General features: G+C 42.3%; 1 protein-coding gene across 5 annotated transcripts; it reads right to left on the reverse strand.

Moving 5' to 3' along the window:
- Nucleotides 1–367: 367 nt before the first annotated feature.
- On the reverse strand, nucleotides 368–23065 carry ANXA5 (annexin A5). Of its 5 annotated transcripts, XM_039551005.1 has the most exons (14): nucleotides 19884–19993; nucleotides 19760–19802; nucleotides 16859–16918; nucleotides 13145–13229; nucleotides 11985–12079; nucleotides 11495–11608; nucleotides 9131–9221; nucleotides 8105–8184; nucleotides 7624–7680; nucleotides 5094–5187; nucleotides 4622–4717; nucleotides 4118–4176; nucleotides 1967–2089; nucleotides 368–901 (listed from the first exon to the last, which is right to left on the reverse strand). In XM_039551005.1, the coding sequence occupies exons 2-14, from the start codon at nucleotides 19766–19768 to the stop codon at nucleotides 839–841; spliced, it is 1026 nt and encodes a 341-aa protein (XP_039406939.1). In that variant the 5' UTR covers nucleotides 19769–19802; nucleotides 19884–19993; the 3' UTR covers nucleotides 368–838. The 5 variants fall into 5 exon arrangements, with proteins under 5 accessions (XP_039406939.1, XP_039406942.1, XP_039406941.1 ...); XM_039551008.1 differs by lacking the exons at nucleotides 16859–16918; nucleotides 19884–19993 and adding an exon at nucleotides 23045–23065; XM_039551007.1 differs by lacking the exon at nucleotides 16859–16918.
- Between the last annotated feature and the right edge of the window lie 736 nt (nucleotides 23066–23801).

The raw sequence follows: 23801 nt of genomic DNA on the forward strand, positions 1-23801 counted from the left end.
AGACACCCTTGACTGGCCCTAGAGTGCAGCATGTCTCTGCTCTACTTTGGCCCTGCACAGCAACTCTCCTTCCTTCCTTGCCCCAGGCTTTAGAGGGGAAGAAAAAGACAAAGCAGCACAAAATGAAAATGCAATGCCCAGCAAGCACCACTACTTTGGTTTTCCAACTATACTGAACAGCAGCATCACCACAACACCCATATCCTAGGCTAGACATGAAGATGGAGAGCTGCAAAACACCATAGATACTTAAACACTTCAATAATGGGAGGAAATACAGACCAACAGTCGGAGGCAGTGGAATCATATCAAAGGGAAAATCGATTAAAACCCATTGAATTAGATTAAAAACCATGTACAACTGTGATGAGAGGGGAAAAAATTTATTGGTCCTTTAGATTTCCAATGATTGCTTGTAATATGTTCAGCAAGTTCATTAAAATATTACATACAAAGGATTTGTTTGCTTGCCATGTTAGAACTAGCTTAACATTCAGTGGAAATGTAAGGAATAAAAGCAAAAAAGGGTAATCTTCAATTTATTGTGAAATACATGATTATATTTTCCTATTTCAGCAAAACACCTGTAAAGAACTGGGTTCTGTGCTCAGCACCCACCTTCCACGAAGGTGACTCTCTCAGACCACAGAAGGCACTTGAAATTCCTGGAATTTGGGATGTCAGAAGAGGAGGGATAACAACGCGCTCATTTTTACTAAGTGCAATCCTAGTATAAATTCAAGCAGCCACAAAGCATTAAAGCATAAGACCTCAGGCAGACATGCTAATGAAGGGCTGCAAAGCTGGAGTACAACAAACGCTGTGTGTCCCTTCCCCATCAGTCATCGTCTCCGCCACAGAGGAGCAGCAGCGCTTTCCTGTAGTCCCCAGACGTGTCTTTCTGTTAACACAGCAGAGCAGCAAAGTGAGTCACCAGAGCAGCTGCCAGGGAGGGCCCCAGCACATTACTCGTTCATCCCACCCACAGGAAATCCACTCGGATGACTCGCCACTCAGGAATGACGCAAGGAAATTCTCTGCCTCTTCTATGAGAGTTATATTTACACAGACAGACTGCCAGAGACAAAAAACCTCCAAAAGCTTTACTAGAAAACAGAGCTGCCCGTTGCACATTTGATGCATTTGTCTGCAAGGGGAAAGTCCAAAGGAGAAGCCCAAAGCAACACCAAAAGCAACACCCTATAAATGAGCAAAGTGCACCTGCCACTGCCTAGAAAGGTGCCGGCCCTGCTCCCTGTAATCAGCGGGAAGCTTTGATACAAAATCCATAGATCAGTTGTACGGGCCTGACAGGCAGTGCCAAAAAGCAACTCCACCCAGCCTAGTTAAGGGAGCATAATGTCAGGAATGACAATAGAAAATCATAAAAAGTAGCATTTCAAAATAAAACAAGAAAAAAAAATCCAAGAAAAAAAAAAAAGCCTTTTGGCTTAACTTTGCAGCAACAGCTGTCTCTGGATTCCTTGCTGGCTCCTTCCCATCCACTCAAAAGAAATTATGACTCAGACTGGTTCCACAGTGAAATTCTTTCCACTTGGAAATGCTGCAAAGGGTTCCTCACCATAACCCAAGATCTAAATTTCAACCTCATGATAATTCAGACTCCCAACCCCAGTTTTATTACTCTGGAGCCTGCACCCTCTCTGAAGCACCGGACAATAAGGAACCCAGACAAGAACAAGGAAATGATGCAGTAGCTTAAAATGGTGTATGAGTAATTGTAATTTCAGAAAACCACATCATCTCCCCTGGTGAACACTGGAAGGAAACCTTGAGCTTTGCTTAGGAAGTGTCCCCCACTTAAACAATGCAATGTCAAAACTGAAGACAAGCCACTATCCATCTCAGAGCACAGTGTCACATCCACTCTCTCCCAAAAAAATAAGCAGTGAAAACAGTGACATCTGTCACCCCTGTGTTCCCTGAGAACAGAACAGTATTTTACCTGAATCATTTGATACAACGATTTAGCAAAATTCTTTCTGAATTCTCGCCTAATATCCAACAGATCAATTTCACTTCTTGAAACCATGACTCTGATCAGGGTGTCATCATCAGTACCAGCCCCCTAAAGAGGAAAGATCAAATCACATTAAAATATGAGCTTATTCTGGACAGATGCTACAACAAAACATGAAATACAAACAACCATGGTAGAACATGAAAGCAACAAGTGGCAGCTCAAACCACTCCTGCATTACAGTTCAGCTCCAAACCAGAATATTCAGGACAGTATCACAAGACATTCACACTGAAACGTGGAGAACAGAGGGCTGACCATGCCTACTATCAGGTGCCATATGCTCAGACCTCTTATTTCCCATTTCATCTCAGGCTTCAACTGTGAATGCCCATATAAATTTAAAACAATCCAGTTCCAAGCTTACCCAGCAGTATAGCTGCTCATCACCACAATCAGAATCACATGTAAATCCCCCTTGAAGTGTACTCTGAGGCTGCAGAACTGTAGTCAGTTCTGGAACTGGGTACCTCAATCCTAGCAGTGACCAGTACAAAGGAACATCATACAGCAAGACACAGGCAGAGCAACTCATTCCATGAACTCTCCAGCTGTTTATTATGAGGGCAAACTTCACAAACCTTTTCCAACCACACAAACATGCCCCACTCTGTCATCTTTAGTGCTTGAAACATTCCATGTTCCTGAGCAGACCAAGGCCCTGACCCCTGTGCCCAGACAAGGCAGATTCCACACAAGCTGAAGCCATACAAACTTTCACATGCTGACCTGCGGATGCACCTCAGGGAAGGACTTGGCAGAGCCCCCACGATCATCTTCAGCCTAACGTCCAGGGTCACTCAATCCTTCTGGGTGCAATATTCTTGGATTACACCTAAAAATGCCCTAAAGCTGCTCAAAAGTTATGCCATGAGTCCGGTGGTTTCTGAGGGATAAAAGCCAAGCTCTGCTCCACCTAATCATGAAAGCAAACTCTGCTCAGTGCAGAACCTTGTCATGCCAAACTGATAAATTAGAAGTACAAACTCCTCTGTCAAAATAATAATTGACAAAAAGCTTTCTTATCTGAAGTGTTTAATGATTTTTTATTTATATTCTAAAAAAAAATTTGGGGATCTCACCAGCAGACATTGGTCAGGCTCCTCATAATAGAAGTGTATAAGAATCTAAAGCCTACAGGAGAATTGCATTCTTAAAAACATAAGAATTAATAAATAAGAAAAAAGTAATCCTCCTCAGGCAGCTCAACCTACTGGTACAATATTTTGTTTTTTCACCTTAGCCTTATTCTACATTGTTATCTATAAAAGCAGTAAAGAACTTTTAAAAATTAAGCTATCATTTTGTGTTTCATCTCTAATTCTCAAGCTGTCACCTTGGAAGCTTTAGAATGCTGGCAACAAACATACCTCAGGGCTTTCCAGCAAGGGAAGGGAGGAACTCTTCAGGGAAGCTGATAACTTGCTTGCAAACAACAGACTACCTACCTCTGGTTTAATTAATATTACCCACTGGGAGTTAAAAACTACAGTTTTGCCTGCTTATCTGTTCCCATCCAAGAGAAGGTGAAGCCAACAGAAACACGGATGCACTGCATAATGCAATTCCCTTGCACAATTTTTTGCAGCTGTTAAAGCCTTTCCTTTTCTCTGCTGAGTTTCTTTCGCTTCTCAAAACAGGATAGATAGTAACCAAAATGTGTTTCAAAGCTACCTAATGCCCTTGGTCTGTGAATACTCACACCCAAATCAAACAGCACAATTTACAGTTCTTTCCTTCCTCAGTACATCCAGCACCTAAAGACACTGGAGTCTATGTGGCTGAAAGTGCCCAGTAGATCTTGCCAGACATGTTCCAGTGTAGCAACATCAAGTCAAAAAATAGCTGATGAGACTAAAAGACCTGTGTTCTGACAAACCTACAGAGAACTCCAAGGAAACCTTATGAATTGTTTGCATCCTCTCCCAGACCTTCGTTCCCTGAACCTTTTGCAGATACTTAGTGATACAGTAACCTGTGAGCATTTACAGTGGCAGAAGAAACTAAGAACAAGCTAATGGAGAGGAATTGTAGCTGGAGGAGATGGAAACTGACACAAGGAAAACAATTACATACCTTCATGGAATAATACAGGGTCTCAGCAAAATAGGCAGGCACACTACGGATGCATTTCACTGAAAAAAGGCAAATGATTGAATTATTGACCGCTATTAAATACAGGGCAATCTTTGATTGCCAAGACAAGGTGTGTGTCACTGGGTCATTCTCTCCAGGGCTGTCACCTGGTCTGTTCCTCTGCTACAACTCTGTGGGTTCTGGGATTTAGAACAAACCATTTACTTTGAATAGCAGAAAGACTTTATTAGTCGAACTCTAAAGCAGTCCTGGATGAACGGCCAGGAAGACAGGTGAAGGCAGAGTTCGGTCTCACCTCTGGCAGAGGTGCACGTGACCCAACAGAAGCAGTTCACCACCTCTTCTCTAGATATAAAAATAGATCCCAGGTGATTACCTTCCTAAAGGAACCCTGTTTTCATGCCAGTGTCTGTGACAACTGCAATCTAAGGAGGCCTGAGAGTAAGCAAAGGCAGCCAGTTCTAGATGTTAAGCCTTAATTACCCACTGCCAGAAGCAGCTTCTCCAAATCACCAGAGGTTTCCCGGTCAATGGTCTCTTCAATCTGGAAGCCAGAAATGGTCATGTACTTGTCAAACACTGCAAAACAAAGTGTACTTGGTCAGTGAACAGCCCACATTCCTGCCAGTCCCCCCCTCAGTTCAGGACAATGCCACCTGTGTCATTATCCACAGTTCAGGTGCTACTGGCCACTCACTGTCCTATTCTGAGCACCAATTTCCCATCAGATGCCCACTGTTCAACCCCTCCCTGCACCTGGAAGCAACAGCCCCATGCATTATTCCCAGTGGCCTAAACAGCTTGGTAAAAGAGACTTATGGATGGGCAAAGAGCAGGGGGAAAAGGGATTGTCTCTCTATTAGCAGCTCAAAGTATGCACCTCAAAATGGGCTGAGGTTTTCCAGGCTGGATTTCAGGCAGAAGCTTTTAGGCCCTCATTCACCACACTACCTACCCCTTCTCAAGTGGGAAACACTGCGGGTTCCCAAGATGGTGATGAACTTTTCTTCATCTGTTCCCCATTTCAGCTCCCCAGCTCTGAACAAAACCTGTTATGAATTCAAGAGATGAAAACATCAGCATTTGTTTTGCATCCTGTTGAAAAGCTCTGCTTGTCTCACTCTAAGGAGCATTAAATTTACTAACAAGCTATAGCTGGAGGGAAAAAAAACAAAATAAAATTGCCAAGTACTGAACTCATCTTAGAAATAAACGAAAAAAATCTGAAATTGAGTGTGACGGCATTTCCATGAGTAATGCATCTTTGGGCCCTGAAACTGACTGTGCGTAGTCCTTTTCATAAGCCTGGAGTTTTCTGAAGCTGTGATAATACAGCAAATAAAATCTATTCACAATGCTGCCTTTTCTGCCCTTTTTTCCCTTCCGTTTTCCAAATCAGAGCAGCAAAACTTTGTTACATGACAGCTCTACAACAGCACAACCACGTCAGCTTGGCCCAGGAGGAAGTTTTCCAGGGAGGAGGGGAAGATGGATCTAGAAGCTCTCAGAAGCAGGATTTGTGGGCTGATAAATTCTTAGTTGTTTGAAACCAGATTTTAATCACTGTTTTAGCACATTCACAGCTTTTTCAGGCAAGTCTGTCTTTGATGCAGACAAAGACCTGGGTGCATTTTCAGCACCAGGAAAGCAAAGTACTTCAAAAAGTTGGAATGAGCAAGAGAAGGGAGAAAATGAGAAGGAAAAAGAAATTTGGAAAACGAAACAAGTTCTATTTCCTGCCAGTCAGAAAACTTTGCCTTTTTCCAAATTGTGTGCTAAACACTCTAAGGAGAAAGGTTGTACATAATGTAATATATATGCTCTTTTTAGTATTAATGGTACAGAGTAAAAGAAGGTGCAGAGGAAAAAGCTATCAAGGAACTCACTGCAAGGATATTTAGTACAAATAATATATGCTAAGCCCTCCAAATGAATAGCAGCACTCTCCATCCAGTAGCAAATGAGAAGTCCCAGTACAACATTTAGAAATACCAGCAAAGAATTTATTTAGAGATACTAGAAGTTGTAAATAGCACTTTATGCCAGCTTTAAGTTTTTACCTGCCCTGCCACTGGGCAATACATAAAATATACCTCAACTGCACAACTTTAAAAAAATGATATTCACAAAATCTTTTCCAAAAAGTTTCCAAAAGAATGCCTTCAGGCATTCTCAGAAAAGTCTCACAATTGCTTTGAATTAATATTTAGTAATCATATACACAAAAAATTTTAAAATCACCACTGAGCAAAAAGTTTGCCTTCTAATGTATCAAGTCCTTTCCAGAATATCATATGACTCGAGAAAAACGTTAGGAAGCCAAAAATCCTCCTACATTTGCCCAGTCATGTACCTCAGTTCTGACCATCTGTACCAGGCAAGAGCAATTAGAAAATGACTGAATCTGTTGAATGGAAAGTCCATTGACTCAAGGTCCCAGCTCAAGCTAAATATATGCAGCAAACCACAGAGACTATTTAGAAAACCAGGACCTTTTCAACAGCTGGGTTTGGTGCCTCCTCAATTTAGCTGCTCATTTAAACACAATTAAAGGGGCCAAAAGGAATCAATCTACCTACCAGGGTCTGTACTTCATGGGTTTCCTCAATTACACAGGCCCAGCTAAAAGCAAGACTGAAAATTTCATGGAACAGTCTAGTTCATGATTCAAATGTTTGCCCCTCTAATTTTCCAGCTGGAATTGTCCCAGGAAATTAACTTCAACAGTAAAATTTAGAAAGTATTGTTGTTCAAGTGACAAAGGATAGGCCTGTGCCAGTAAAATATATTCTGCCAGTCTGTCTCTCCATCTTGCTGTGCTATCAGGAGAATGTTTCCTTGATCTGATATTCCATGTTTACTCCATGTCACCTTGAACAATCCCTGTATTTCTTTAATCTCAACAGACAATTTATGAGAGAAACATCTTATGCAGAGTTATCTGAAATAACTAAGAAGAAACATGTATTAAATGAGTGGTAATCAAACTGCTGAAATTCTGACCATCATTACAACAAAGCAAATGGCACCCAGCAAGAGACTGGCAAGGACACCAATTAACTGCTGGCATTCCCTTCCACCCAGAGCACAGGTCTAGGGAACAGTCATGGACCAGGGATTAAATTCAGAGAGAAGTCAGATGTTAAGGAATGACCTGTTAACATATGCATTTTCCAGCAGTGGGTCCCTCAGCACCACCAAACCTCAGCAATAACACTCTCTCTCACTGTTTCATTCAGGCCCCTCAGTAAATAATAAACAAAACAAGACACACTTTACACAGAAATGTCCAAGTGCCAAAAACTTTGATCTCAGTGTTTCAAGTTTTGGCAATTCTTTTGTCCAGAACATACAAAAGTACATGAAAACATATTAAAAACCACAGAGAACCTGAACTATCACTCTTCCACATTTCAATTCTAGCTGTATACCATCTTTGTGACATAACTTGTAGAAATGGCCCAAACCCCAAGTCGTTCACCCACCTGAGCATCCTGCTCAACAAGAGCCTCATCAACTCCAACATCAGGATCTCTGTTTGCCTAAAAAGAAATTCAGAAGTTGTTAAACTGAAGAATTGGAAGGTAAGTCCAAAAATACTTGTGTTATACTGAGCCTGTAAGTTACTGTGAGAAGTCACCCCCTAATGCATCTTCTCCAAAACCACCTTGTTTTTCCCTTTTGCTTGCACGTGTCTGTATGAAATAAGTGTTCTCTTCCCATTTTGCCATCAAAACCCCATGCAGCAGCACCTGCTGCACCCACAGGCATCACAGAAGTTTTTTGCTTCAGTGGTATGGAAATGACTCAGAAGAGAGCCCAAGGCTCACCCTGCACATCAGCAGAAGTGACTCAGCTCCAGAGCCAATCCTGCCCAGCACCGGGCCCCATCCAGAAGCCAGCTTAGTAAGCAGAAAGTGTTAAGTGCACCTAGAAGTGAGGATCATCACACAACAGGACACTGACCTGCAGGAGCACCACCAGCAGCCTCTGGAAGTGGCCTGATGTCTCTCCTGTGATCTTATCCTCCAGGCTGGCTTCATACTCTGCAAAAGAGGAATGCCCACTCACCACCTTACAGGCTCCCTCGCTATTTGATGGGAAAGCAAGGAAAAGCAAACACTTCACTTGACTCACAATTTGTAAAATCATCTACCAGAAACATCTGTAACACTCAGGACATATTCTGCTCTCACTTATAACCTAACACTACTGTAAGAGAGATGAAAATACAGCACCTCACACCATGTCAGGAGCAGATCACTCAAAATATTTTGAAGTACAAGGTGACATGCATAGATTTAGCTCCTTAAGGACCTAAGGAGGATACAGACGTGAAGTCATGCTAAAATATGGCAGTCTCAACTGTACAGAAACCATGAGCCCAGACATGTCTACTACTTATACATTTTGCCCTTGGAGACTCTGGTTTTGGGCTCAAAATTTGTTAAGACATGAGACTTTCTTGTGTGGCAGGAATCTGCATAGAAGTCAAAGACATTTGTTGAATAAAACACTGCTCTAAAAAACAACCCCACAATCACAGGGTAAAAGCACCTACTCCTGTAGACAGCCAAAAGCTGCACCTGCTTTAACACAAGTGCACTTAAACAGAACATAGAGCAAAAGGCAAAAAAAATAATCAGGTCTGGGTTTTTTATGTGATACTAGTTTTCTTGTTTCCAGTTACTAAAAATTGCCTTTCAGTCAAAGGAATGAAAATAATGGGTGGAAGAAAGAAATGCATTTGAAAGAATTCTTACTGTAAAAGCACAGAACACCATAACCTGCAGTCATAACCCTGAAATAAAAACTATTTAAGTTTCCAATGCAAATACTAGTTCCTTTCAATATGAAATCTTGCAACACAGCAGAAAAAACTCCCTCTTATTTGACACATCCATCAGTTCAGAGACAGACCTTACCTGAAAGATGAGCTAAAATCATATTAAGGGAACTGAACAGAGACCCTTATTTTATATAAAAAATTACCTTGCAGATAAACCTGTTTAATATTCTGCACTTCCGCAGGTGTTCTGGAGGCAAGAATTTCAGTCAACACTTTCTCATTGGTTCCTGCTCCCTGCAGGGGTGCAAGTATGAATCAGTTGATGGAATAACAAAAGGAAAACAAGAATTCTCTTTGATAATCAAAACCAAGCATAAACTTATACATTTGGACCAAATAAAAAATATTTTCTTCTTTCTGGTATACTGTGGGGGTTTTGATGAGAATTTCTTCCAGTTCTGTCTTGATTGTTTTCAAAACCAACTCAACAATTTATAAAAGCCCAGTGCTGCAGGCTTCAGATGGGCCCTTCCATGCTCAAGCACAGCCAGGTGTGCCTCAGTTCTTTGCTATTACAGCCAATGACATCAAGAGAAGTGAATGAAGAGAGGAAGTTTCCATCTTAGCTCTAATTCATAGTGTCTGTCACCAGCCAGGACACAGATAAACATAGAGCCACCCAGCACAGATCTGCACCCTGCTGTGAACTGTGCTGTTAAACAAACCCCATCTTCCACTGCAAACACACTTCACAGAATTGCTAACCCAGACAGTTTCAGGAATTCTGCTGTTCTTAATAACAGCAGGCACAATAGCCACTCTTTCACTTTCACAAGGATCAAACTTAAAAAGCCAAGCCAATATCTTGCTTCCACAAGTCTGAGCCTACTTTGTTTGCAGGAATAATCCATTGCTCTTTACACATACAAAGGAGTTGTTTCACAAATGCAACACTGAAATGCAATACTGAGCATTTTTTACTTTTATTTACAACTTTTCCTGTAAGGAAAACATTGAATACTAAACTCATACAAAGATATGCAACTGCACACAGAGCTATCCAGAATACAAGTCTTCCAGGTTACAGGCAATCATTTCCAAAATACAGATCGTTTAATGAACATCCCTACTCAACAAGGGAGGCAGGCACAGTTAAACTCACTCTGATCCAAGTAGCAGCAGTGAAAATTGATAGGACAGCCTTCAGCACAGAGTTAGTGCTCTTAGCTGAGTTATCTTGCACTGAAGTCCCTGCTATCACATCTGCTTTACTGTTATCCCCTTAGCTGAAGTGCAGCCAGTACTGATATACTGTGCAGACACATTTTCTGAAATTCTATGGTCTTGGGTTTAATACCTTTTTTAAGTGACTAAAACAAAACCACCCTTGTTTCACTATCTCTCCCTCCTACACCCATCTGTTCTGTCATTTCCCTGTCAGTCCTTGACTCCTAAATCAATAAGAGGAGCTTGGGAATACAATTTTTTTTATTCATCGACAAGGCCTTTATCAGTTTCTTTGTTAGGTACCATCTCCCCTTCCCCCAATGCACATAAAGACGTTACAGAAAACCTCCAGGAACGAAGTTTCTGTTGTCTGAGGGACTATTTGCTGGGTCACAGGTGCATGAGCACTTGCTGGCACAGTTGACTAAAGCCTACATATTAACCAGCTGCTCATCCAGGATCTTGGGAGTTTACACAGAAGTGTCATTCCATAAAGCACTACCTCACACTAGTCAAGTTCAATGTCCTCTACTTCAATCGATACTGTAAATAATCCAGGGACATCCAATTCCTGAAATTCCACGGGCTGATGATATCAGACAGGTGTGACAGAGGGGGGAAAAAAAAGAGCACATGGAAGAGACATTTCTACACATCCACATTGTAAATTGTTTGTTTACCTGGCCTGCCCAGAAAGGCACTAAATGCATTCACTAAAGAGAAATGTTAGAAGGGTAACACTGATAGGGCCATCAATTATTCCCTCTGCATTGCTGAAGGCAGATTTTAGAACACATTCCATGCTACAAACAATACCAGCTCAATTTTGGTGGACACCAGTTTACATGAGCTTGTCAATTTTGGACTTGCACTGCAATCCATCAGGGGCACAACACTCTGTAGCTTAAACAGGAGTCAAGAAGAAACAAAGAGCACCAGACTTCCATTAAATCCTCTGAACTAATTTTCATACATCTGTGTAGCTATAACACCTAGGCTGCTCACAGCACAAAAATCCAGAGCCCACTGGAGTTCAGCACTGCACTTGGAACAGCAAAAAGAATGTGAAAGCAAATGCACATCTACTTGTATTTAACCCACAAAGAACAATTCTTATGCTGTGTAGGTTTCTAAACTGCCTCTGAATTAATAGGATGAAAAAGAAATCAGGCAAAACCATGGAATTGGCAGATGTTAGCACAACTTTGCTAATTTTTATTTTAAAGCCTACTTCTATTAGCATTCCCCTTGGCAACCAAAGTTCATTCCTAGGGAAAAAAAAAATTAACCAAAGAGCAGCAATCATTTAATGGAACACATTAATTCTCCCCTCCTCTTACCTTGATGGCATGCTTCAGTGCATGAGCATCAAAAATATACGCTGGTCTCATCAGAGACACCATCAAGGTTTCAAATTTGCCAGTAAGTTCTGATTTCAGGTCATCCACAAGATCCTAGTGCAGAACAAACAGTGCTGTAATCAACAAGGACTAACCATTTTACAGGGATGCACATGAGTCTGCAAGCTGAAAGACCCCAGAGACACAGCAAAAAAAACAAGGGATGCCTCTCTTTTTGTTTTAATTGGTACCTCAGCTGAAACAAATAAGGCAGAAGAAAAGGATAAACAGGCATTTGGAAAACCTGAAACTCATTGTGATTTTTTTTTTTTTAGGATAAGGTAGAGGAGAGTAGAAGACAAAAGCAAAAGTAGATCTTCTTGCAAGGAATGTTTTACAGGGAACATAGTGAATGTGCCTCATAGTTTTGAGTAATCATTGTAAGCCAGAACAAGCTCATTTCCAGAAGTATTTTTTTTCTTCTTCTTACCCTGCCAAATAAGGTTTTAAAGGCAGAAGCAATTTCTTGACGCTGAGCATTGTTTCTGGTGGTGAGGATATTCAGCACAGTTTCTTCATCAGTCCCTGAAGTTAGAAAGAACAAGGAATTACAGACACACTCTGACAAACAAACTGCAGTGGCCCAAACGCAAAAGGCAGTGAAAGATGCTTTGACAACAACAGCCTACTGGCAAACAGCAGAAGCATTTAAAATAACAAATGTTACCATACCCCAAGCTGAGCCACCAAGTTTGGTGCAAAAACATTACTGGAGGACTTAACATGTTGTTTGTTCTCCATCAGTGCTCTGACCCAGACTCTGCTCGAAGCACCAGCTATAACATTAAGTCACAGTCTGTATTCCACAGAAAGGCCTTGCCTTTGGGCTCACCAACAAACTACCAACTCCCAGCAAAACTCAGTCCAGCAATCCCAGACACCCCAGAGGGCAGCAGCATGGAACTATTATCCATTTGATAGACAATAGCTTGCAAGGTAAGTCCTCCCAGCACAGCATCTTCCCAGCCCTACTGAATTTGCCCACAGGCTGAGGTGTATCACACATCCCTCCTTCCCTTCCTTCTGCTCCCTTCCATAGGTGGCTTCAGAGAAAGCAGCAAATCAGGGTTTGTTCTCCCAGGGAAGTTATGGGGCAGAAAGCTACAGTGTGAGTTTACAGAACACTTCTTAGTCTGCATTCACGCTGTGTGCTCGTATTCCTTGTCCCAGTAACTGCACTGTGCTCACACACTTCCAGGCCAAGGGGGCTGTAGTGGATTTTCCACGCAGAGTTCCTATCATGCTGCTGTAATTCTCCACAGCTGTCCCTGTAAATCCACAGTTGAGCTGCTGTGCTGTAAAACTTCTGTGCCCCCAGAACAGAGTGTGGAGCATCCATTTCTTAATGGGGAATGTGAAAACCCCCTTTTTTTTTCCTCTTATGCTAACCCAAAAATAAACATCCTTGAGAGCTGCGCAGTCACAACCAGGACACGCCCAGACCAGTGCGGTCCTGGGGCTGTCTGTCATTCCATGCCTTGTAGACACACGCCCTACTCTCATTTAGTAAAACAAAAAAAATAGATCAGAAAGGATGTTTGCAAAGGAGGGGGAGCCCTTTCTTCCCTGTAAAATAAAAATTATCCTTACCCAGTCCCTTCATGGCCTTACGAAGGGCTTCTGCATCAGCTCTGGCATCAAAAGGAGCGAAGGCTGTCACGGTGCCTCTCGTGTACTGGAGGAGGGAAAAAGCCATTAAATAGAATATTGCACTTTTCAGTTCTCCATAGAGGAGCTCAGGCTAAATTTGAATTCACAATCCAAAAGCTGAGAACATTTTTCTTGCAATTGTCTGGCTAAAGAGCAGTCTGTGGGTGTTTAAACACAGCTCACTCCAGAGGTACCACTATGTTTTTCTTTAGCAGTGCACCAGATGAATTTGGGTATATTTATGTAACAGTTCTGCAAACTACTGTTATCTTCAACACTGGAACCTGAATGCAGGGAAATGACTTAAGAATTTATCATTTGCTAAAGTAATTTGAAAAATTAATTGCACAAATCATGTATGCCAGACAAATGGCACAAAGACACACTTGGAAGTAAAAACTACTTCCCCTCAAGAAAACCCTACTGGAACTTTCAAGAAGTATCACACTGATTTTTTCCACCACCTTGCAAATGGTGAACTGAACTCTGCAATGGCTTTCAATTTTTCATCGTGCTGCATTTTTCACACAAGCAACTCCTTATACAAAAGTGATTCAGCCACATTAGCTTACAGCTTAAAAAAAAAAAAAAAAACCACACTTCAAACATAAGGATAAAAGATCAGCTTGTCCAACCACAAAAATAATTCCACTAGGTTTCCATGGAACATGGCTCTTGAGGGAACTTCTCTTTGGATCAAACACAAAACTACATTCATCATCATGATGGAAAAGTTTTGCCTTTGTTTAAACAGGATAGTTCAAGAACTTATATGTGTTCAGCACAGCAGTTAATTCATAAACTACAGAAGTTGCCAAAAGGAGAAACAGCTGGGTTTGGGGAACAGGAAGGTGTTTCCAACAGCTGAAGAGGGGAAATTTCCTGTAAGCACTGCTGTAAAAATGTAGCAATCAGTACAGGCAGGGCATTTTTCCACTCTCAAGAAAGAGAATGACAGCAAGTGCCAAGACACCTACTGAGACTGGCACCAGTCTACTCCAGAGGCAGCACAGCCATCTGGCCTTCCCTGGAGTTTGGAATTTCAGCTTTGGTCTCCAGTCAATGCACTCAGAGACAGGTCAGCCAGAAGGGCAGGGAGAGAAGAGCAGTAACCAGAAACTGCTCTGGGGCACCCGTGTGCTCCTGCCAGCAGAGACTCCCCACGCCTCCCACTGCAGCAGCAGCAGCAGCCAGGAGTCAGGCTCATTTCTCAAATATTCTGACAGATCAGAACACAAAGTATCACGATGTTTAATGGCAACAACAAATTTCTCTTTGGGGGATGATTTCCAATAGCCAGCATAACTCAGAGGCGTGACAATCCCACTGGAACACTCCGCTTTTCTCATTATAAGCAAGTTGTTTAGGTAGTACTTCAAATGTATTTATTGTCATCTTCCTAGCTAATTCCAAAAGCTACTACGAAAAAAATCTCAAGGATTTGGGACTCACTTCTATAAACTGAACTTAATTTGGTAAAATGGATAAAGACTGAAAAACCTTTCCCTCCTCCTCCCTTACTACCACTCCAACCAGAGTGCAGTTATTTATTTCCATATCAACATAATTAACATTACAGAAGTACCACAATTCTCCTTTGGAAATGACCAATGTCAACAACTCTAAGAGGAAGCCAATATTGATCTTAAAGCTTTCTTTTGCTTTGCTTGTTATAAGCAAGTGGAATTCTCCTTCACAATTCCTAAGTCTTGTGACAACAGCCCAACATTCTTGTGTGGCTGTTACAAAGTATGTGTGAACACTAAATGCCAGATGAAATCTCTCTCTGCATCACCCTTCTCATTTTTGTTAACTGACAGGAATCCTTCATCACTCTTTTCCAAAGCACCGCATAGAAAGCCTGAACATGCACTAAGCTTGCTGAACAGTTCCTGAAAGATATTCTGGTGCAGCTGAAGTCAAAAAGACTTTTCTTGATGTCTGAGCACTGTTTGCATTCCCGTGTGGCACACAGCACTCAGTGGATTTTGGCTCCCCACCTGCCACAGCCACCCTCCATCAGAACCCAAGCAGCACCTGCCTTTAGGAGCCACGTGTAGCCAGATGTGGCACTCCCAATAGTTGGCCCAGTACTGGGAAAGGGTCAAGCCATCCCCTAACTTCCACATCAGAACCCTACTCAACCTGACTGCTTTTTAGAGCACTGCAGTGTGGCTTGACAATTGGGGTGCAGCAGGGAATACTCAGACACATCATGTTTAACAACCACAAATCCATCTAAAACACTCCACTATCCACAAGTGCCCTTTTAGTTATTCCAGTTCAGATTTCTCATTTGTGAAATCAAAGGTCAAGGGCAGAAAGTTCTGCAGGAGTAAGATACTCAGTCCATGGAGGGAAGAGCTGTCTCCTCCTTCCCAAACACGGCACATTTTGGCCACAAAGAGAGGGCAGCGCCTCTTCTGAACCACTATCACAGCTTGAACCAAACCTGCTGTCACAGCAAATCTGAAACAGGAGCTATGAACCAGACAAACTTCATTATCTACTTACCTCTATAAAAAGATATCTTATCTTTAGTATCACTAGAAACATTTCTTGCCGTTTAAGTAAGCAGATACACTATAACACTACAGCCTCCTAACTCCTTTTTTCTTTGAATACTAAGCTTCCCATCCAGTAGCACCCAAAACACATCAATGAAAAAAACAAATAGTCTTTGATATAAATCCTTTTGTAATCTGGAGTGATCCTTTACTCAATTGCCACACCTTATCCTGAGCAGTAAAATATAAAGAGAAGTACAACACACAAAACCTCAACACAAAGTGTATCACAAGATTGTAACACCCCAAACCTACACACATTTTTTTTTCTACGTTCTCCAATACAGCGATTGTTGTTAAGAGGTCATGTGTAGTGCAAATGAAATTTATGATTACACACTAGAAATAAACAGCAGCTTTCATTTTCTCCAGACACATCCCAATGAGACCAATGAAGCTTCTAGAAACACAAAAATAGCATGAAAAGGAAAGGCAGAGGGGTAAAAAAAAAAAAAAAAGACAAAAAAAAGACTTCAATGTAAGAGATAATACTGTTTTAGAATTTAGAATTTATTCCCCTTCTAATGAGGAAATTCACAGTTGCTGGTATTTTTGACCAATTCTATGCTAGCAAAGGTTTCCAGAAGAAGATAAAACCTCATCAGGTAAAATGTTTCTAACCAGCACCTCAAAGTGATCATCTCCCAAGAGACAATTTAGCTTCACAAATTAATACAGCCACATATCCTGGCAACAGTAACAATAGCCACTTAACAAGGTTCCTTTTCATTTTCCTCACCAAGCACACAAAACATTTTCCACCCACAAGGCCCTGTGTTTAGCCACTGTTAAATACAAAGCATTCCTATCAGCAAACAACAGACCATACTTGAACTGATTGAGACTCCTTCCCGGCTACCATGGCTCTGTACCACATACAGCAACTTCTTGTCAGTCAGTTTCACAGATGAAGAGCCACCCCTGTTCTCTGCAGCAACAGAAGTAGTGTCTCAAAAATTTGCTGCTGGAAAACCCAGTATTTAGTGCAGAGCAGGTGCTATGAGACTTTTTCTTTAAGCAACCACTTGTTGACAAGATGACACAGGAAAACTGTAGCGTGGTAAGACTGGAAATGGAGAATATTTACCAGTAAAGCGAGAAGGTATGCTATTTCCAGCAGACAGAAGAGAGCCCAGAAGGTCATGTGCTAGAATAAATGATAGACTGCTGTAAGACGTCTTACATAAGAACCATCTTGCAGATAAACACAACACAGTGTTCACTGCTGACCTGAAAGCCTTCACGGCCATTGAAGGCCACACAAAGATGCCAGTTCAAACTGTGCTCTAAAACCAACATGACACACGAAATATGCAATTATTTCCTGCCACTCTCACCAAAATTTCAAGGGCAGTACAATGCTAATGACATGGAGTAGACGGATACCGGCAAAGAGCTGATGCAAATGCAGAACTACAAAGACATGTCTGCAAAACACCTCTCTAAGTTTGACAGCGCTTCAGATTGTCTGCCTAAACGGGAGGAGTAAGCTCAGGTCAGCAGACTATATTCACATCTGCCCCACTAAATTTAAACTCTTGAGAAAAACCATAATTACACAACATCTGTGGTGAACTCTGAGTCAGTACACCATGGAGATATCAAAGATAGGGAGGAGGGATGGAAAAGAAAAAAAAAAGGAAGAGAGGGGGTGGGAGAGAAGGAGAAGAGCAAGCAGCAGCCATATAGGAACCAACACCCATCCTCACAAGTAACCTCAACAGAGCCAGAGGGGGCTGCTTAGCCCAATTCTGAAGGTGTTTGTACTCTGGAATGTGAGACAATCCTCTGGAGCACTATGGAGCTGGCAATACTACTGCTGTGCTCCGAGCCACACGTGCACATTGGCAGAACAGGAACTCCAGATATAGCACAGAGTGGCCACACCTTCACCAGCAGCAACAATCCTTTCCTGGCAGGTTACAACTGGACACACAAAATACTCCGAAGTTTTATTCGGGGAAAAAAATTGGGAGTAGCAGACCAAAACAGATCAGTCCACAGCACTTGCTGCTTTCTCTCCAGATTTCTGAACCAGAAAACACAGGGCAGCAGTTCCCAGCCTGTTCATTGAGCAGAAATAGATGATGCCCTGTGCATCTCTGCAGTAACAAAGACCGCTACACACACAGCTGGGAGAGAAAGGGCAGCTTGTTAGGGCAGCAGTGCTCCCTCAAAGAAAGCAGATAAACACAGGCAGGGAGAGACCAGCCTGTGCAGCACACCACAGCATGCTGTAGTTTTCCTACAAAAATCAATGAACCTTTCTTTTCTGGACAGGGAACACACAAAATTCCTCAAGCCTTTGGGCAAAGGAAAAAAAAATATCTTCACAGAACTGGGCAAGGACAGGTACTTCAGTGACCAAGACTCCAACTATAACTTGCCTTCTTCAAAGGTTTTATTCTTCAGTGATGTACCTAGGCTAAATTGGACTCCAGTGCACTGTGCTGTGCCTTGGTGAACTCTGAAGCTTTAGTTGCACACAAGAAGCTTCTGTCAATTTCATGGGCATTTTCACCCTTACCGCCACTTCGTGATGCAACATTTAGAACAGATGCTTGTCATGAGAAGTAGAGTTTCTTCTTCAGCTTTGCTTTGTTTAATTTTTATAAAATGAGTTACAGGCTACAAAGCTTTAACACTCCCAATCTTTCATGGCTGCCTAACTGCACAGGCAAAGAATACTACTACTTACGTGGAAAGCAGCCCTCTGAATGTGGAAATTGGAGAACAAGGCCTACCTAATAAAACCCCTCATTGTTTCCATTACTTCAATCTACCACCATTCACCACCGTTAAAAAACCATCCCCAAGTGTCACCTTAGGCAGTAGAAAATTTACTACCTGAAGCCAAGAGTAACTGGTTTGCACTAGTGAAGAATGAAATATTCCTGTTAAGAAGTTAATTAAAGTTTGTCTCTGTAGAAGAGACAAGAATATTGTAAATTTCCATGCTTTTACTAAAATGAAGTTACCCTTAAACCTGTAAGCAATGGTACGTATTCTGTAATGAAAGTCTTAGTGTCCAAGAATATCCCTCTGGCTAGGTGCCCTGCCCTGGCATGGGTAAGGGTTCCTGTTCTCCTAACATGCATCCTACAACCCAGGCCTGATGTTTAAAGAAGGGATTTTCCTTTATCCCTCAAAGGAAAAACCCAAAACAAAACACAACTTCAAGAGTTTAGAGAAATACTATTAAAACCCTTTTTTCTTTAGAAGAAGTGCCCTTTCTTTATTTTAAAACTATATCCACACATAATATGAGTAAATATTCACAAGGGTATTAAAACACTACTAATCACTCCACTCATTAAGTGCAATTACACTCTGACCTTTGTGAAAGCCCTAATAGACCTTGATTGCTTTCACTTCCTACAGCGGTACAAACCCCATAATTAAGCCATTAAACTCCTATTTTACTTTTCAGAGGGTAAGCATTTGATGCAACTACAGAAACAAATGCTGGAGTCCTCCCCATTTTCCTTGCCTTCATCCAGGTTCAAACCGCAGCAACCAAAGGGCTGCAAAGGAAAAATCACCAAACGAAGAACTGCACAACAGCTCCACGGCTCCCAGAAAAATCCACGTTCGCTATGGGAAAACTGGGAACGGGCCCCGAGCCTCCAGTACGCACTGCCACGGTGCTTGTTTTTTTTTCTCCTTCCTTTCAGTGGAAGAAGTCTCCACCCATGCACAATATAAACACAGGGTACCGAAAACTTGGCCAAATTAGTAGAAACTGGGGAAAAAAAAAAAAAACAAACAAACAACCAAAAAAAACCCCAAAAAGTTGTGCCTGACGCGCCCCTCACATGATTCCCCGTCCCCCTCCCGAACGCGTCCGCCCGGGCTTGGGAAGGGGTTGGTTTAAGGGAGCCCCAAAAGAAATTGGTGAGAAGTAAAAGTAAGGAGAGGAATAATACGAGGCTGTCCCGGGAGCGGCCGGGCAGGGGCCGCGTCCGCCCGAGGCCACCGCTCTCCTCACCTTCGCCATCTCTGGGATCCGCCGGGTGGGGCCGAGTCCGAGTCTGCAAAGAGAGATGCGACAGTGAGGGACAGTGAGGGACAGCGAGGAGCAGGAAGCGGCAGAGCCCGCCCGCGCCCCTCACCTCCCGCCGCGCTGCCCTGAGGCACCAGGAGCACCGAGAGAGGCACCGAGAGAGGCAGGAACGAGGAGGAAGGAGGTCCCGCTGCGGCGCCGCCGGCTCTTGCCTCACCCAGGGGCCGGGCCAGCCCCACCCCAGGCGGGCGGCGAGGCTCGGCCGCCTCCCGGGGCCGCCTGCAGGCCGGGCACTGCCGGCTGCGTCCCGGCTGTCGTCTCCGTCCCTGCGAGGATGCCCTGGAAGGGTGGCATTGGTGCTTCTTAGCAATCGTAAACCTTTTAAAAGAAAAACTACATTTGCCGATAGACAGCCTCCAGCAGGTGCTCAAGTCCTCTCCCCATGAAGTCTATATAAAATCAGTTCCCGTGTATCTGGAGGGGATCCTATCCCAGCGCTAAAGGGCAAGTCTGAACTGAATTCGGTAAAAAGCAGGCATTTCATTAGCTGACCTAGGTTGGCTTCCAAGTAAGCCAGGTGAGCACAACAAGCACAGTGCTGAACAGAATGTAAGGGCTATAAGTTCTGGACTATCAGAAATTACAAGCATTTCAGGCAATGACGCTTCTCACTTCACATCTTCCAGAAGGACCATTTCCCTGCCCCAGGAATAGAGAAGACATATCTAGTTTGGGAGAGCAAGGAGGATGCAGTCTGCATGGCTCCTCAAGGAGCTGCTCCATCTAAGCTGCAGACAGACTCACTCCCTCAGCCACACAGCCTTGAGTCAGACAAAAGGAGGAAAAGTAATTGCAATGCGAATGGAATTCACTGTCTCTGCCAAAATAAAACATGAACATAATCCCGCTGTGTAAGCATTTGAACATGAAACAGTCACTTCTGTCTGAAAGTAAGTTGCCTTTACTTCACAAACAGCAAGAGAAACATAGATCATGATGTAAATTTAGATATTTGGTCCAGCATTTCTTGTTGCCCCAGCAGTGCACATACAGTTCAGCAAAAACATGGGATCCACCCATCTGGCTTCCTCTGCAGGACCGAGGACCAAACGATTTGCCAAAATGTCCTTATTTACTTATTAAAGCCTCATTTGAATCTAATCCATTGAAGCGGCATTCCACATATGCCCAAAGATGCATGAAGGGAATAGAGAGCTGCTCAGCATGCATGTGGAAAAGCACATATGGATGAGATTTAGAATAATAATATTAAAGAAAACATTACAGATCACGAAATAGTTTTTTTAAAAAAGAGCAGTTGATATTCAAATATCACTTATTTGAACATTACTTTAAGCACAATCTTGCTTAGACACATCCACCCCTTTCTGCAAAATTAAGTCTTTTTCTCCTTACACGTCATATCCAGGGCAGACACACGCCACATTGGATCATGTTTCAAGCTTTACCATGTAGAGAGCGCAGACATAAGGAAATGCAGTGGGAGCCAAAGCCACCCTGTTTAACACACTCCAAGATTCTGTCGATCATAATGAGGCACATGAACACAGCAGTAAAAGCTCATCTAATGCCAAATGGAAGTCAAACCTCAACAGTGAATCAGATGTGTGATAAAGAAAAAACTATTGGGTGATGTGGAAATTTTAAAAAAGCTGTATCAGTATCATGTGAACAATTAATGAGACTCTAGAAACCAGTAAATCTGTAATCGTCATCACTTTGAAATATGTTAATAGACTATCTGCTACAGTAAATACACAAAGGTCAGTAAGTTACTTGTCCTGACATCTAAAAAATATCTATTAAACTTCACAAATAAAACAAACCCTTGTGTAATTTGGGAAAAGGTGTCTGTTTGTCCAACAAATTATTTAGCAGTTAGCATGGGACCACCTGGAATGCATCTGCACTACCTCCCTCTCCTTGCTCCAGCAAGCCCATCCCAGCTCCCAGCACTGCAATCCAAGGTTTGAATCCTGGGCTCCCTGCAATGCTGAGTATAGTTTAAACCAGGCACAGTGACACACAATTTCTGCTATCCTAAAGAATCTGTTCCAAGCGTGTCATGCATATAATAGCACAATTAGAGGCAAGAGGGGAAAGCTTGGCTTTTTACTTTCCAATTTAGGAGAATGGATTTTTCTGGATTATAGGATTTTTGTTTCCTATGCCTTATTTAGTATCCTTACGACTGCATAGCAGCTCTTAAGGAAATGATCCAACAGATGTATGGAATTCCATTTTCCCCTTTAAACTTTTTGTTGGGGGCTGTGGATTTGGAATCAAATTAGCACATGCTTTTTGTTCTGCAGTGTCTCTGTGAACACTTTGCTTCTCATTTCCAGTGGTAGAAGTCTATTCTATTCAAAACCAAAATATTTGGAATGGTTTTCCACTCTTCTACCTTCAACCAGCTCATTATTCTATTCTCTAACAAACATGAGGTAACATTCAGTCATTGGGAGGCAACCTCTGGATTTCTAATCAGTGAAGGAAAAGGAAAAGAATCTTGGGAATGAGAACACAGAATATTTTCCTGCTCTGGAAGGGGTCTGAAATGCATGATCCAGATGAATTGCAAAGGCAGGAAAAGGTTAAACAGAGAAGGATCTTCTTGCCAACAAATGACATTGAGGGTTAAACCTACTCCAATCAATCAAAAATGTTATCAATGTGTGTTTAAGCAAGGGAATATTTACATAACTTCATAAAGCAAAGAGGCCTGGGGGAGCAGGGGGAAATGTTAGAGTAAAACCATGGGAAAGACTCACCAGACCATGTGGCAAGAGCAGATGTTTGAAAAGGAAATAAATCTGATTATCACCGAATTTCAGCCTTTGCATCGATTTGAACGCAAAGGGAAGAGGCAGGAGCAGCTCTGTTAGCAAATCCAGGATGGACCTGAAGACATGAACATATACCTGGAGAGAAGTGCATTTTGCACTGACTGCCTTCAGGAGAAACAATTCAAATAAGGCTAAAACAGTTGGAGATGGTGACTCACAAGCACCAGATGCAGGATCTTCATGGTCACCACGAGCAAGTATTTCACCTGACAGCAGCTCTAACAGTCAATAGTGCTCACTCAAGTCACAAATAAGTCTCCTAGATTTAGTATAATTTTTTCTCATTTTTTTAAAAATGAAGACAAATTTTCACACAAGTTAAACTACATGAGGTCATAGCAATCTTTTCACCTTCCAAGCCCCTCCCTGCCCTTTGCATCTTCAGTCACTACTAAAATCATACCAGGATGTAAGAGTCTGCTTCCCAGGGCTGCTGCTGGCACGGTGCACTTCCAATTCTTCCTTAACACAGAGCTGCAAACACCTGGAATGAAAAACAGCAATAAAGTATCGGAAAAAGAGTGGCAGTGCCTTAATTTAGCTCTGGCACACATTGCAACTTTGGAAGCAGGGCCCTGTCAGTTCCCAATCCACTTCAAGGCACAAGTCTTGTCCACATAGAGTGAAATTCTGGGGTTGTAGCTGCACAGGAAGGCCAAGAGGGCATTCAGGAATCATCAGATATGTGAAATAATTAGCTTGATATGGGGTTTCTAACAAGGGCCTGGAAAATGTTTTCAAAGTCTGGTTGCAGCACTAAAACATATCTGTGTGTTTTTCCAGAAACAATGGGAAAAGTCTGGGGGATGAAGAGTTAGCACAAAAGCAGTTAATTTCAGAAGCACAGCCCCTTGCAGCTGCCTTGAGGAGTTTTTAAAAAATAAATAAATAGGAAGATGGATGGTTTGCTGTATCAAGGCAGCCTTCCGGCAGGTCCTTACCTCCTGCCCAAAAGCATCATGCCTCATTTTGCTACCAATGCTATTCATGAGCTGTTATCTGACCCTACATAACTACCTTTAAATGCATCACAGAAGAGAATAAAAGAGCAAGGCCCTCCTTGAAGCCAAGTTTACTCTGCTATGTATCCAGCAGCTGCTGAAAATGGAAAGGTCCTTCAATTTATCAAACAGAGCTGGAGCACAGGAATCACATTAGAG

This window comes from Corvus cornix, chromosome 4, assembly GCF_000738735.6.
Source record: "Corvus cornix cornix isolate S_Up_H32 chromosome 4, ASM73873v5, whole genome shotgun sequence".
Lineage (NCBI taxonomy): Eukaryota > Metazoa > Chordata > Aves > Passeriformes > Corvidae > Corvus > Corvus cornix.

What these genes read in the sequence shown, in the direction of transcription:
- ANXA5 (XM_010406450.3), bottom strand. Translation starts at nt 17,070, where the DNA reads ATGTTGGTTTTAGAGCACAGTTTGAACTGGCATCTTTGTGTGGCCTTC. An exon ending in TAAACAGGTTTATCTGCAAG is followed by an intron (nt 8,185 to 9,130) that starts GTAATTTTTTAT and finishes CCTCTTTTGCAG; the next exon opens with AGTATGAAGCCAGCCTGGAG. An exon ending in GAAGCTGCTTCTGGCAGTGG is followed by an intron (nt 4,177 to 4,621) that starts GTAATTAAGGCT and finishes GCCTTTTTTCAG; the next exon opens with TGAAATGCATCCGTAGTGTG.